At 32.1% G+C, this 13,193-nt stretch overlaps 2 protein-coding genes across 2 annotated transcripts; one reads left to right on the top strand and one right to left on the bottom strand.

Moving 5' to 3' along the window:
- The first annotated feature begins 1,021 nt into the window (after positions 1-1,021).
- LOC139812117 (uncharacterized) lies at positions 1,022-2,839 on the top strand. The gene is made up of 3 exons (XM_071776738.1): positions 1,022-1,027; positions 1,266-1,333; positions 2,001-2,839. Exons 1-3 carry the CDS (start codon positions 1,022-1,024, stop codon positions 2,725-2,727), a joined length of 801 nt encoding a protein of 266 aa, XP_071632839.1. The 3' UTR covers positions 2,728-2,839.
- Positions 2,840-7,065: 4,226 nt separating this feature from the next.
- On the bottom strand, positions 7,066-8,325 carry LOC139812115 (uncharacterized; the record flags this gene model as incomplete). The annotated part of the gene is made up of 2 exons (XM_071776737.1): positions 7,066-8,095; positions 8,234-8,325. Coding segments are annotated over 2 exons (486 nt in total), but the record flags the coding sequence as incomplete, so codon positions are not given.
- Positions 8,326-13,193: the final 4,868 nt, after the last annotated feature.

Genomic DNA, 13,193 nt, shown 5'->3' with positions numbered 1-13,193 from the left:
TTGCAATATTATTACAATATATTTCTTTAAAAATTATTTACTATCGAATATAACTTGCACTTCGCTCTAATAGCAAACCACGCGTCGCTACTTACAGTCTTGAAACACAGTCTCAAGTACAGCATCATACTAATAAATCTTACATAAATATTAGAGATATACGGTACAGAAAGTACGGAATATAGGATCCTATAATCCTTCCTCACAGGCCTTCCAGGCGGTCGTCTGTTATTTGGTTTGTTGACCAGTATTATGCATGCTAATCGATCGCTATTCATTCTTCTTATATGTTCATACCATTCTCTCCTTTGCTGCCTCCCCCATCTGACTATACATCTTGAGTATGACATTGTTCTCGTATGGAGGATATACTTAATTTAAATCACGTTTAATATAAACTTAATATATAAACCGCTTTAACATAAATATAGATAATTATATTTTTTATAAAAATGAGAGATAATATTATTCTAATTTTTAATTATTATATAATAATAAATTAAAGTTTCTTGCGTTCATTAAAATTTAAAAATATCAAGAAATTCATCGACAAATTAAGAAATGGTATTAAGAAATGGTACGGTTATTTTCTCGATAGCATGAAATATCAGGCAAAACAGATAATTTTGCCGTGACACTGAACTTGGCTGGACTGTCTTCATGGTTTATCGACCCCGTAATTTCTAAAGCCACAACATCAGTTACGGTTCGACAGATGAAGCATATCACCGGAAAGATACAGCGAAAGTGATCATCAGCCGTGAATTGCACGGTATTCACGGTGTCGCTTCACAAGATTCGCTTCGATGAAAAGAAGATGGAATATAAATGGCGATTCATCGTCAATTGATATCATACGACAATTGACTGCCAGCAATCGCGTTTGCGATCACAATTACGACGATACAATAAATCATGGTAATAACATTGATAGAATATCAAAGTGAACGATATTAGTAAACGATTTATATTAAAAGTTTATATATATAATACGTTATACGAATATTTAAAAATAGAAAAGATGCAAGTGAGAAATTTCAAAACACATTGAACACGCGGCGGGGCTCTCGAGTAACGTAATTAGTGATTTAAATATTACACCGTTATAAGAGTTATGTGTGCATCGTTTTTGCAAATGAAATTTAAATCAACGAGAGATCTCAGATATCGGTATAACGAAATTATGGTCAGCATAAATATTGCCGATTAATTTAGAAAGCATGTACGGATGATCCAAGTGTAACGACCGCGACTTTGAATTTCAGAGGATCGTTATCAGTCTACTTTTCATTTTGTCGAACGGAGTGTTGAACAGCGGAAGCGCCAAGGAGCAGTGAGTATAATCTGTATAATACGGTACTATGTTATTAGGTAATTTAATCTATTTCGTACGCAGTTGTGAATTACTTCGAGAGATGCTTGGCATTAAACATGATCACGGAGGTTTACGCTTTCTTACAGAGAAAATTATAGCCCAATTTTACTCTCATTCTCACTTGTTGGCAAATTAAAGGATGAATACACCTATTCTTGCTCACATTACATCGTCTTATTAATTGCTTTCTTATATATTTATTAATGCGTTCTTTTATACCTCTAACTAATTTTATATCAAAGTAAAGCAATGATCTATTTAAGTATAGTAGCAGCACAAAAGTATAGACAGTGCAGTTTTTGGCTACTTTACAATGATTGGCCACATTTAAAAAAACTAAAGATTTTAAAAAAATACTATTAAAATGTTTTTAATTATAAAAAAATAATAATTATAAAAAAAGAATATTTTTGTATTTATAATTACAAAATAAAAACATTTAGTATTTTTTTAGTAATTTCTTTGGTATTTCTTTAGTAATAGTATTTCTTTATAATCTTTAATTTTTTAAGATGTAGCCAATCATTGTACAGTGGCCAACAACTGTACTGTTCACCCCTGTTTGTAGCTTTTTCGCTGGTCCTTGAATTTATTTTATCTATTTCCATGTATTTTTTTTTAACAGCGTGCACTTCAAGATTCACGTGCCCGAAATAATAAAACATCAGATTCATACGAAAACGGTATTCATACACATTCACAAGCCTGATATTTCGGCGCCACCGAAGAAGTCCAAGCCCAAGGAAGAAGCGCCGAAGAAGAAGAAGACCCATCACAAGGAAACGCATCACGAAGATTGGAGTTCCTGGAGTCATTACGGCTATCAAGGCGATTACGACGATAAATCGGGCAATGATTTGCACAAGAAGCAAAAGGATCACAAAGACGACGACGTCCACAAAGAGGTAGCTCACAAAAACAACAACCCTTTCGCTGAGTATCACAGAGATTCTTACATGCCCATGCAATACGACGATAAACCTGATTACTTGAAGGGAAAAGACGGCGACATGATAGAGTACTCGTATCCGTCTCAGTACGAAGTGAAGGAGGATGTCAAGGAAATAGATAATAACGACGTCGGACCCTATATGCACACGTACGAGGAAGGTTATCATAAGGGAGGCGAGTCCGCTAGTGGACACGTTTATTCGGGCGACGTCACGAAATTTTACGACGACAAGCACGAAGAGGGTGATCACTCCGTTGAAGAGTATAAAAACGAGTCGAAGGAGAAAACCCATGCAGGACGTTACTTCGTCGATGATTCGGAATACCAGCACAATAACAAAGCGGAGAAGCGCGTGTCCCCTAGAATTTTTGTGCGGTTGAAAAACATAAAAGGAATATAAAAATAAATCGTGCCAATGATAGACATTAACTCTGCGTTCCTCAGCGAGAGGTATTGGAAAAGGTATTGGAAAATAAAAAATAATATGATGGCAAATTTAGATATTTAAAAAAATTAGTCTTATTATCGAAAAAATTGAAAGTTCTTTCACTTATCGCCGTAACTGCGTTGAATATCCGACCAAAAATAAACAAAAGTTAAGCTAAACACTATAATAATAAAGAGTGCGTATTAATGAAGTAAATATTTCTAGCGTGTATTGAACGAAGATTGTAATATATAAATATAGAGGTGTATTAAGCTAAAAATAATAATAAATAGTAAATTATAATAAATTAAAATTAAACTATTATATTGGACATACTATTAGACATAAATAATGTTACATGTCTAATAATCTAGATATTCACGAGATACGTATTAGAAACGATAAAGAGGTGTAATGATTTGTGTGCGTTATAGAGATAATAATATTGCAGCTTGAAACACTGTTAATAAATAATAATTATCGTGAAGAGATACAAGATACACTTCGCCTTAAGCGTCTCAAGAAACTGATGATAGAGGTTGACACAGCAATGAAATTCTTGTTTGCGAAAGTACCATTTATTTGCGGTTATAACATACTATTACTATATTATAGTAATGAGCAACCTGCTTATTATCGCATTCAGCGTTTTCACGTTCCACCTCCTTGCCTTTCATGCAAGAAAGATATCCGGATCGCGATCGTGGACAAAATTAAAAAACTTGATGAAAATTGTGAAATTATTTCTTTTATATATATTATCTTGCTTTAATACGTGTTATTTTAAATGTTTGCTATTTAGTATCTCTGGTATTTTTTAGCTATATTTCCAATTTTGTATTAGATAATTGTATAATTTCTTGAATTTTTTAAAACTCTCTTTAGGATATTAAGATGTCATTCAGATTTTTAGATTAAGCATCTAGAAGTGCGAACATATATATGCTTGTTTTGAATATATTAAATAATAAACCTAATGCAGCCTGACAATATGCAATCAGTCGTACTCCGAAGCATTCAAAAGATAAATAGAAACACAATTGACTATAAAAAAACGGACGGATTTTCGTTAGATTTTAAATTATTGTATTTTAACGTTGCTCAATTATTGCTTTATTTTTGTATTGATTTAATAATTTTAAATAAATCAGCATATTCAAATCAAACAGCAATCTAAAAAAAGTGTGCAAATTAGAAACTTGCACATTGCTTCCTCATCATTACAGATCGCTATCATTGCTCCTATTTTATTTTGCTCACAAAACTCCTCTTATGAGGAAGCTAGTATTTGATGCATAATTTTATTAGTAATTATTAGTTAGGCTTCCTCATAAAGGAAGCTTTATGAGCGAAATAAAATAGGAGCAATGGTAGTGATCTGTAATGATGAGAAAGCAATGTGCAAGTTTCTAATTTGCACACTTTTTTAAATTTTAAATTTAACCTTTTTATGAATTGAAAAAGGGTCAACTTACAATTAGTAGCGCAAGTGGAGTTTTACAATTGTCAAATTGATGATGATTGGGAGTTTACATCCCAAGTTAGGCTACATGATCCATATATGGACTTCGCATATGGATCTTTGATCGCATATAAAGCTGGATCTAATCAACCAAATCTTAAAGAATTATATATGAAATAGGGGTAGAAAAGACTGAAGAATGTAATAAAATTAGAAATAGCCCGATATCTCAAAATTTACGGAAGTTAGAGCAACCACGGACATTTCTCAAAAAATTTAAAATTTTAACCACGAGATAGATTGAGATAATGTTGAGATCTTAGACAAAGAACCATCCCACCGTAAGAGACTAATATCGGAGATAGTATACATCAAACGACAGTCATCTCCTTTAAACAAACAAAATGATACGGAACTTTTTTCAGAAGATTATCTTCCTGACCTGAATTTGTTCTCTCCTCTTTACTTTTATTTTGTCCCCACCTTTCTACATTTCCTCTTCCATTTCCTTTCTGTCTATATATACGGTAACGTTCTCTCGTGGTCGAACAGTTTGTCACATAATAGGTATTTTAACTAGAAATGTTTCCTTACAATATGGCTCACGGGATAAGAAAAATACACGTACGTATTCAGGATAATTTCTTACTTTGTTTTGACTAAAAAAAGAGACTTAAAATCTTTATATATTTTTTACAGTGCCGTCCACTCACAAATGTATTATTAGACACTGAAGATAGTCCCATGATGGACTGAAACGTCTGTAGATAACTATAATATAGAACTATTAACACTGACATCATTGTTATGACTCTACGCTCTTAATATTTTAATTGATTTTTAATCCTTTGAGTCTTGTTTTTTTTATTCATAATTTTATAAAGAAAAAATCTACCGATCATCGCCAAATTCAATACCAACTTTCCTTTAATAATACTCTATTATTGAGCCCGATATCTCAAAATTTGCGAAAGTTAGAGCAACTACGGACATCAAATCCGAGCGCGCGCACACGCGCACGCACGCACGCACACACACGGACATTTTGTAAAAATGTGATTTTTCGACGTTTTAGAACATTCTAAACACATTGGCAAAGAAAACTAAAAAAACAAATTATTTTTATGAAAACAAAGCTTTCTCTATAAGGAAGCAATACTATTAGAATTTGATACAGATTCTCTCATTTTTTTACTATTCAGCAACCTTTTTTTTTTATAAGGCTGTTTTTATCAGATATCATTGCGATGAAATGCATTTTGGCTAAACTTGACTTTGGCTAACTTTTCTTAGCTATAAATTAAATATTAGTTTATATTTTGAACCAAAATTTAATTTCGTGAAAACAGATCAACTTGTAGAGATCCTTCCTCACCTTTGGCGAATTTAATCCTTTTTTCTTCGAATATGTGCTCGTCAATTCAGTGTCGAAATGACAGCATAAATAAAGACATGACAAATAAAGGATTTATGTAAATTACAATGTGTTATTATTTCCTTTGAAATCTTCGAAAATTTATTTTAATGGACGCAACTTACGATACCATTACTTAATGATATTATTTTTTTTCAGCTATTGTATAGCTGAATAACTTAGAAATATTACAGAAATTGTTTGCTATACAAAATAGATTTAAAAATATTACTAAGTAGAGAATAAATGTAACCAAAAAATATTACAGTAAAAATATGTTACGATTTTATTTATAGATAAATTTTTTTTAGAAAAAATATATCTACACTGTTGAAAACAGAGGTCCTGTGTTAAAAAAAATCCTTGTTAAAATTTTTATGTAAAATAATCAACACATACGTGTGTAGATTTAACATATGCCTGCTATATGTTAATTGAATTTTACAAATTCAAAATGTAAAATAATTAAAATATGTTAAAGTAACACAATTTGAACGTATTTATTAAATGTGTTAAAATTTACAGAAAAAGAATGTTGATTTTACTCTATAAAAGAAGTAGGAATAAAAATTTACAGAAATACTATAGAGTGTTGATTTTATCTTACAATCTCAACTTCAACATAAAAGTTATGTTAATTGTACACATAATTAACTGCAAATTACGATCAGAATTACATTTCCTTTCTGTTGAAATATTTTAACATAATATCAGTGTTACCACTTAACACATCCATATTATGTTAAATTAACACAAAAATTTGAGTGGACCGTTTTGGACATGTGATTTATGTTATATTTAACACAAATTTTCCAACAGTGTATAAATAAAATCGTAACATATTCTTACTGTAATATTTTTTTGTTACATTTATTCTCTACTTATAGTAATATTTTTAAATTTATTTTGTATAGCAAACAATTTTTGTAATATTTTTCAGTTATTCAGTTATACAATTTTTAAATTTTTTGGTGTATTAAAAAAATATTGTTTTAAATAATAATTTTTTCACGTGAATTTAGCATCTTTTTAATTTTTCTTTTAATTCAATGAACCAGTTAATACGTTTTTTCCCTTAATGTTTCGAAAAAAATTAAAATTTTTTAAGAATATTTCCGGAATATGAGGGATACACAGGAAATTACGGTCGTATTTAAAATACGCGCCGTAAAAACATACAACATTTATTCGTCATATTTATAACAAAAGATATAGATATAAAAACAACATACAAGAATAAAACACGTAACGATATTTACATATACATAGGTAGGTACTAGAAGTAAAAAAAAGCTTTTCAAAAGTCGAAAATAATAAAATGTCAGTCAATACTCTATAAAATAAAACATCCTGGTGTTGTTTAGTTTAATGCATCAGAACAATTAATCATTCGATTTCACATTATTATAAATTATAAACTCTCGCGTTTCTTGCATTGTTAATGTGAAATCGAGTCGCTCGTTGTACCGACACACGCAAAAGTATCGTGCGTGCGAACTATTTAAAGCAAATATATATTCTCTCACGAATGCTAACTTTCCGTTTGACGACAGTTCAGATGAAAGTGCCGTTACTTTATATACCTTCTCCGGCGTATGGATCATTAACACATAGTAAACTTTTTATATATTTCAGATTTTTCCTACATGTCACTTTATCATCTAATTGCAACAATCTATAATTTGCAAATGTAATTTTATAATTTCTGTAAATAATCTTCCAGTATAATTTAAAATCTTTCTATGCAATTTATGCAACAGTCAGAACGAATCCAACGGATGTCTATAAATAGCCAGATAGCACCATGTTCAAGATAAGGACATAAGACGTCTTAAAGATGTCTTTAAGCAATCTTATGTCCCGATTTTGGACACGCTAGCTGTCTACTTAAACAGCATTTTGTTATATTGTTCTATGATGGAACTAATATACAAAACACTAGCATTATTAGCAGAATAATGGGAACTGAAAGAAGTTATGGAAAAATTTCATACGTTTCAAAGGGTACCATGTCGATTACTTTAATTTTAGCGTTTCTCAAAAGTTATCGGTAATTCACTCGAAGATCCTTCTAATGTCCCGTCTGGTCTCCGCCGCCGAATCCACTCCAGCCGCCGAATTCACCTCCGCCGCCGAATCCACCCCCGTCGCCGAAACCGCCACCGTGACTCAGCTCTAGGTGACCACCGCCGCCGCCGCCGCCGCCAGCGCCGAAATCGTGGCCGCCGCCACCGCCGCCCCCGCCGAAATCGTGGCCGCCACCACCAAAGCTACCGCCGCCACCACCGCCGCCGCCGCCGTGACCCCCAAGGTCAATAGGATGACCCACAGTGTACCCGAGTACTTCGTACTTATCCTCACCGCCGCCGCCGCCGTGGCCGTGGCCGTGGTGTATGTGTTTCGTAATCGTGTGCGTGTGGTGGATAGTCTTGATTTTGTACGGTACGTGGATTATCACGTGACTGCTAAAAAGGACGCGAATAAAATTAAAGATTCTGATCTTGGCTTCAAAAGATGGAAAATTATACACGATTAATTTTATTATCACAGGATATGAAATTATATTTAGACGTTCCAATATAATAAGTTTGGTTTTAACTTACTGATGATGCCCGTGTCCATCGGCGCTGGTTAAGTTAAATAGTACGGCGACTAAGAGAAGAGTCAACTGAAAATAATAATAATAATAATAAATAAAATACGATCGTCATGATATACAGTCACTTATTGTTAGAGAGAAAAATGCCATTTGCGATCCTGAAAATAATGGATATTGTTTCATAAAGATTGTTAATAAAGCTATACATCGCACCCTTAGAAGAATACTGTCTTAACTTAAAAATTTACAATTTCCAGGAGAGAGTAAAAACAAATTTAATTCAATTTTTTTATTGTGAGATAATTAACGCAATTACAATTACGATATTTTGTTATAATAAAACTTATACCGTCTCTTGAAGAGATCTGGCGTGATTCACTTGTCAAATCACTTATGACACTATTCATCCAATGACCCCGTGACATAACCGGTTTAAAAGAATAACGACACTTCTGCTCCGTGCAGTAGATTTCGTATATATATAGACTTGTGACACTATTTATAGCATGTATAGATAACAGTTTAGGTACCTATACTTTTTAACTTAAAATTGAAATTTCTTGAGTTGTGACAGTATTCTTCTAGGGGTGCAATATACAAAATTAATCCTATTTATTTTAATTGTATTATTACCAAAAAGTAAAAGAAGTTATTTGTTTGCAACGGTCGACTACACAGTACAAAATTTTGTGTATTTGTGTTATAAATGTAACATACTTATTTGTTAATTTAACTAATTTTGATTACGTTATCTAATTTTTTTGTGTTAAATTTATATTTAAGTAAATCAAATGTAAAAATAACACATTTTATATTTAATCGTAAGATTAACATAAAAATAATGTAGTTTTGTTAAAAAAATATCCTTTTCATTTATATTTAATATCATACAGATGTCTACTGTACATACAAAAATGTTAAATTAACATATTTTTTATTTATATTTAACATTATACAGATGTCTGTTGTACATAAAATTTTCGTTCACATATCATTAAACTTTTCTTTATTTTGTGTTAAATTATGGACATAATATTTGTGTCATAATTTGACATATTCACATTATGTTAAATTAATACAAAAATTTAAGTGGACCGTTTGGGACATGTGCTTTATGTTATATTTAACACAAATTTTTTTACTGTGTAGGAATAATATATAACAAAAATACGCTCTTCTGTATGCATATAATATTAAAGTAACATAATAATTTGAGTATGCAATTTCAATAACAATTAACTTTTTACAAAAGATATGCCGAACAGCAGTAATTAGAAAATCTATGAACACTAAGTCACGATTGAAAATACAATAAACAATAAAAATTATTAATTTATAATTATTAATTATAATTATTAATTATAATTATTAATTATTAATTATTAATTATAAAAATACTTAAACATTATTTTTATACTAAAGAAATCTTAAAAAAGAAACAAATGTTATTTACAATTTCTTTAATTGTGCAAATTATAAAACAAATACTTCTTACATTTTTTCTACTTGATTAAGCGTAGAAATAAAATAATCCAAATAATTCGAACTCCAAAAATCTCAACCATCACCGACTGTCACCGTCTCACTTCCGTTATACTGTCTCACTTTCGTCATGGTCCCAAATGCGATAAACGCATCGTAATTCGTCTTGAGACTTACCAAGAAGCGTGGAATCAAGTCTCGTCGTTCTGTCATTGTTCCGTTTTTTTGATAGGACCGGCGAGAAAAATGTCGCTTCCGCGACAGCAGGGTGACGAAGGCAAAGACACAATAACGCGTGTTGCTCCACCGCCCGGTCTCGATCTGACGACCATCGCGAATACGCGTGCCGCTTTATATATACACGCATCTGATAGAAGCCGGATAAGAATGAAAGGGATTATTTTACCACCCGGGTGCGCTGCTCCACTCGTGAAAGGAGTCGTCTATAATGGCATTCTCAAAGCAAAAAATCATTCGATCGCGGTGGGTACAGAGGGGAACAAGCGCCGCGCCCGCGCCGTTGGCGTACTTCGCCTTCCTCCCTCACCACGCTCGCCGCATTTGTATCATTTCCTCGTTTTTGATTAGATCCGTCGCAGTGGGCTGTTCCTCCTTCTAAAGAAAAGCAGACGCCAGGTGAACGGCCAAGATCAAGATCGCGATCGTACCACGTGCACGCGGGCGGACGGACGTGAGTTTGCGTTCGTTTCACTAATCTTGCGCAAGAGAGGAAGAACAGTCGTGCGGCGCGTTCTTCCCTAATCCCTCCTGATTTAAGCTTGGAAGATTTTTCTCTTTTTACCTTTTAATCATTTCATGTTTATAATTATGTTACCACTTATCTGTTACAACTATCATTATTCTATTGTAACTGCGGTTCACACGCTACAAATGCTTCGATGCATTCCTTTTCTCCTTTCTTCCGGTGAAAAAAGAAGGTGTAGAAGAACGCTTCAAAGCATTTGTAGCATCAAATGGACCGCAGCCTTAAAGATGTTCGAATGTTTTGAGGATATTCTACCTATATCATAAAAATTTGTCATAGGATTGCAAATATTTATACATATATAACCATGTATTACATATATATTTATTCTGAATAAGTCTGACATATATAAATTTGGATGTAATATCCCAGCTAGCCAAACCTGCGCAGACAGATTCTGAGCAGATTTTGCAGTAAATTTTTGATGTCAGAAAGGCATTAAATTTCACACAGAAGCTGCTCTATCGGGCGATGTTTGTCAAACTGTTATCAGAAAATGCGACAGAGCCTGGGTCATATTGCCTGTCAGCAGGCTCTGTCGACAGAGTACGAGCTTAATGCGAATACAGATGGCTATGGTTTTGATATGAGATTTTGACTGCGCGCATGATGCTAATATTTTGCTTACTGGGATTTTTTATTCGAAGTATTTGAATATTCAGAGTATTCGGACATATTTAGAATTACAAAACAAAAATTTTCTTACAGTGTAATAAATATAATATAAATATTTATTAAAGATGTCTGTTATTGGTGCGTAATAAATAATATCTTTTTGTATCTCCTCTTAATTGCATTTTTTGGGAAAAAAAACGGAGAGATGATTGAATATTATTTAAATGTAACTAACATTTATGGAAAAGTTGCATAGATGGGTAAGATAGTAACTCTACCTACGTTCTGTCTGTCTACATTCTACTTGAAAGTTCAGCAATTGCTGCCATCTGTCAGTAAACTGCTAACATCAATTACATTTGCAATATTATAGTTACATGCTAGAATTACAAATATTAGAAATTATGGTGTATCATAATTGCAGCATCTTGTATTTTATGCAAAGATATAACATCACGCATCGCGAATTTTTCTACACGATAATGTTAAAAATATTTTGATTACCCAGGTAGGAACAGCAGTAAGTCACAATATAGTCAAAATGATGTCAAAATGACCTCAAAATTACGATTTTTGGCCATTTTACCATCATTTTAAAGTTTTGACTTTTTTGTGACTTTCTGTTCTACCTCGGTAATTGTCTCACATCTAAATGTAACTGTTGGTAATTATTATAATATTTATCAGAGCAGTTATTCGATAATTATCGTACTTGCATTATGCTTCATCTGTAAATTTTAGTGACAACCAAACTGAATATATGTATACAAAAATTAATTTAAAGCAAAGGGGGCAGTACTTTCGCAAGATTTGCATAATACAAGAAGCTACAAATGTGCAGATCAACATCTCTGTATAATCGTATAGTTTATCATCGAAAACCGAGCAATTAACGGAATAACGCTATATCGGGCTCGCAAATTGAAAGTTTATTATTAATTATAAATTTATGTGAAAGTCATAGTAGCATTTTTTAAGATTAACGCTTGATAAAAAATGCATTTACGAAAGCCGCTCTTCTCTTTTGATCTGATAATTATTTTCTACTTATTCCTTATATTATAGCATTATATTGTAGGATTTTTAATAAATTTCAAAAATGTAAATAAATAATATAAAATCATATTTCAATTAAAATTAGATGGTTTTTAATTAAAAAGTATGATTACTGTAATTGATCACAGTAATATTTATATAATCACGCGGATTTAAGAGCTATAAATGATGCTATTTATTAAAATAACAATAAGTTAAATATAAATAAGCTAAATATAAGTAAATGAAAATAGGATTTATAAAATTATAAGGTTATTTATTGATTGGCTTTTACTAACTTCTCTTTTAAATGCTATAGAGATGATTTGCTAGCAATTTGGCCACTTCCATACTTTCTCTAGCGCGTTTCTTCCTTAATTTACTTTTTTCATACTGTTCTCACTAGTTCTTATTAAATTGCTTTAAAAAAATGTCACACTGACTTTCTATAATGAATAGAAACCGTACTCAACGTATAACGATGTACAAGAAGTGTGCTATTGTTTCATAATATAATACACGCGTACATTTTGGTAAGACAAAGGGAATAAATTTGAAAATATTATAATAAAGAAAAAAACACAAAAAATTTTGCAAAATATTCTTTAAAACCTTTTACTCTCCTTTTAGATATACAATAGCTTTTCTAAAACGCGTTATTTACATGTAATAAAAAATTAGCTTAATCAATCAGAATAAATATAATATAAATATAATTCATGCACATTTTGAAATAAAAATATGTAAGCAGTATAGAAGAAAATTGAAGGAAATAGACGCATCATGCACGGTACATGTTGAAAGCAATATTGAAAATGTGCGCTGTCGATGGCTAGTAAGTTATACGGAAGCGAGAGGGGTTACCGTTTCCCTTTCCTGAAGAAGCGCGCCGAGCAGAGCTGATAATACGGAGGCGCACACGGAACCAGCGAGGCGATGACCGGCGACCGTTCACTCTCTGAAATTTGCGTTCACCTTCGTAAATCGCGCCTACGGGAGAAAGGGAAACCGATCTCGGCGTGTCTCTCTGTAAAATGCGCGCAAGAGCAAATTATACGTATATGAC

Source organism: Temnothorax longispinosus, chromosome 4, assembly GCF_030848805.1.
Source record: "Temnothorax longispinosus isolate EJ_2023e chromosome 4, Tlon_JGU_v1, whole genome shotgun sequence".
Lineage (NCBI taxonomy): Eukaryota > Metazoa > Arthropoda > Insecta > Hymenoptera > Formicidae > Temnothorax > Temnothorax longispinosus.
This window is presented reverse-complemented; position numbering and strand designations above follow the sequence as displayed.

Coding starts and splice junctions, on each gene's coding strand:
- LOC139812117 (XM_071776738.1), top strand. Junction 1,334..2,000: donor AGCGGAAGCGCCAAGGAGCA/GTGAGTATAATC, acceptor TTTTTTTAACAG/CGTGCACTTCAAGATTCACG.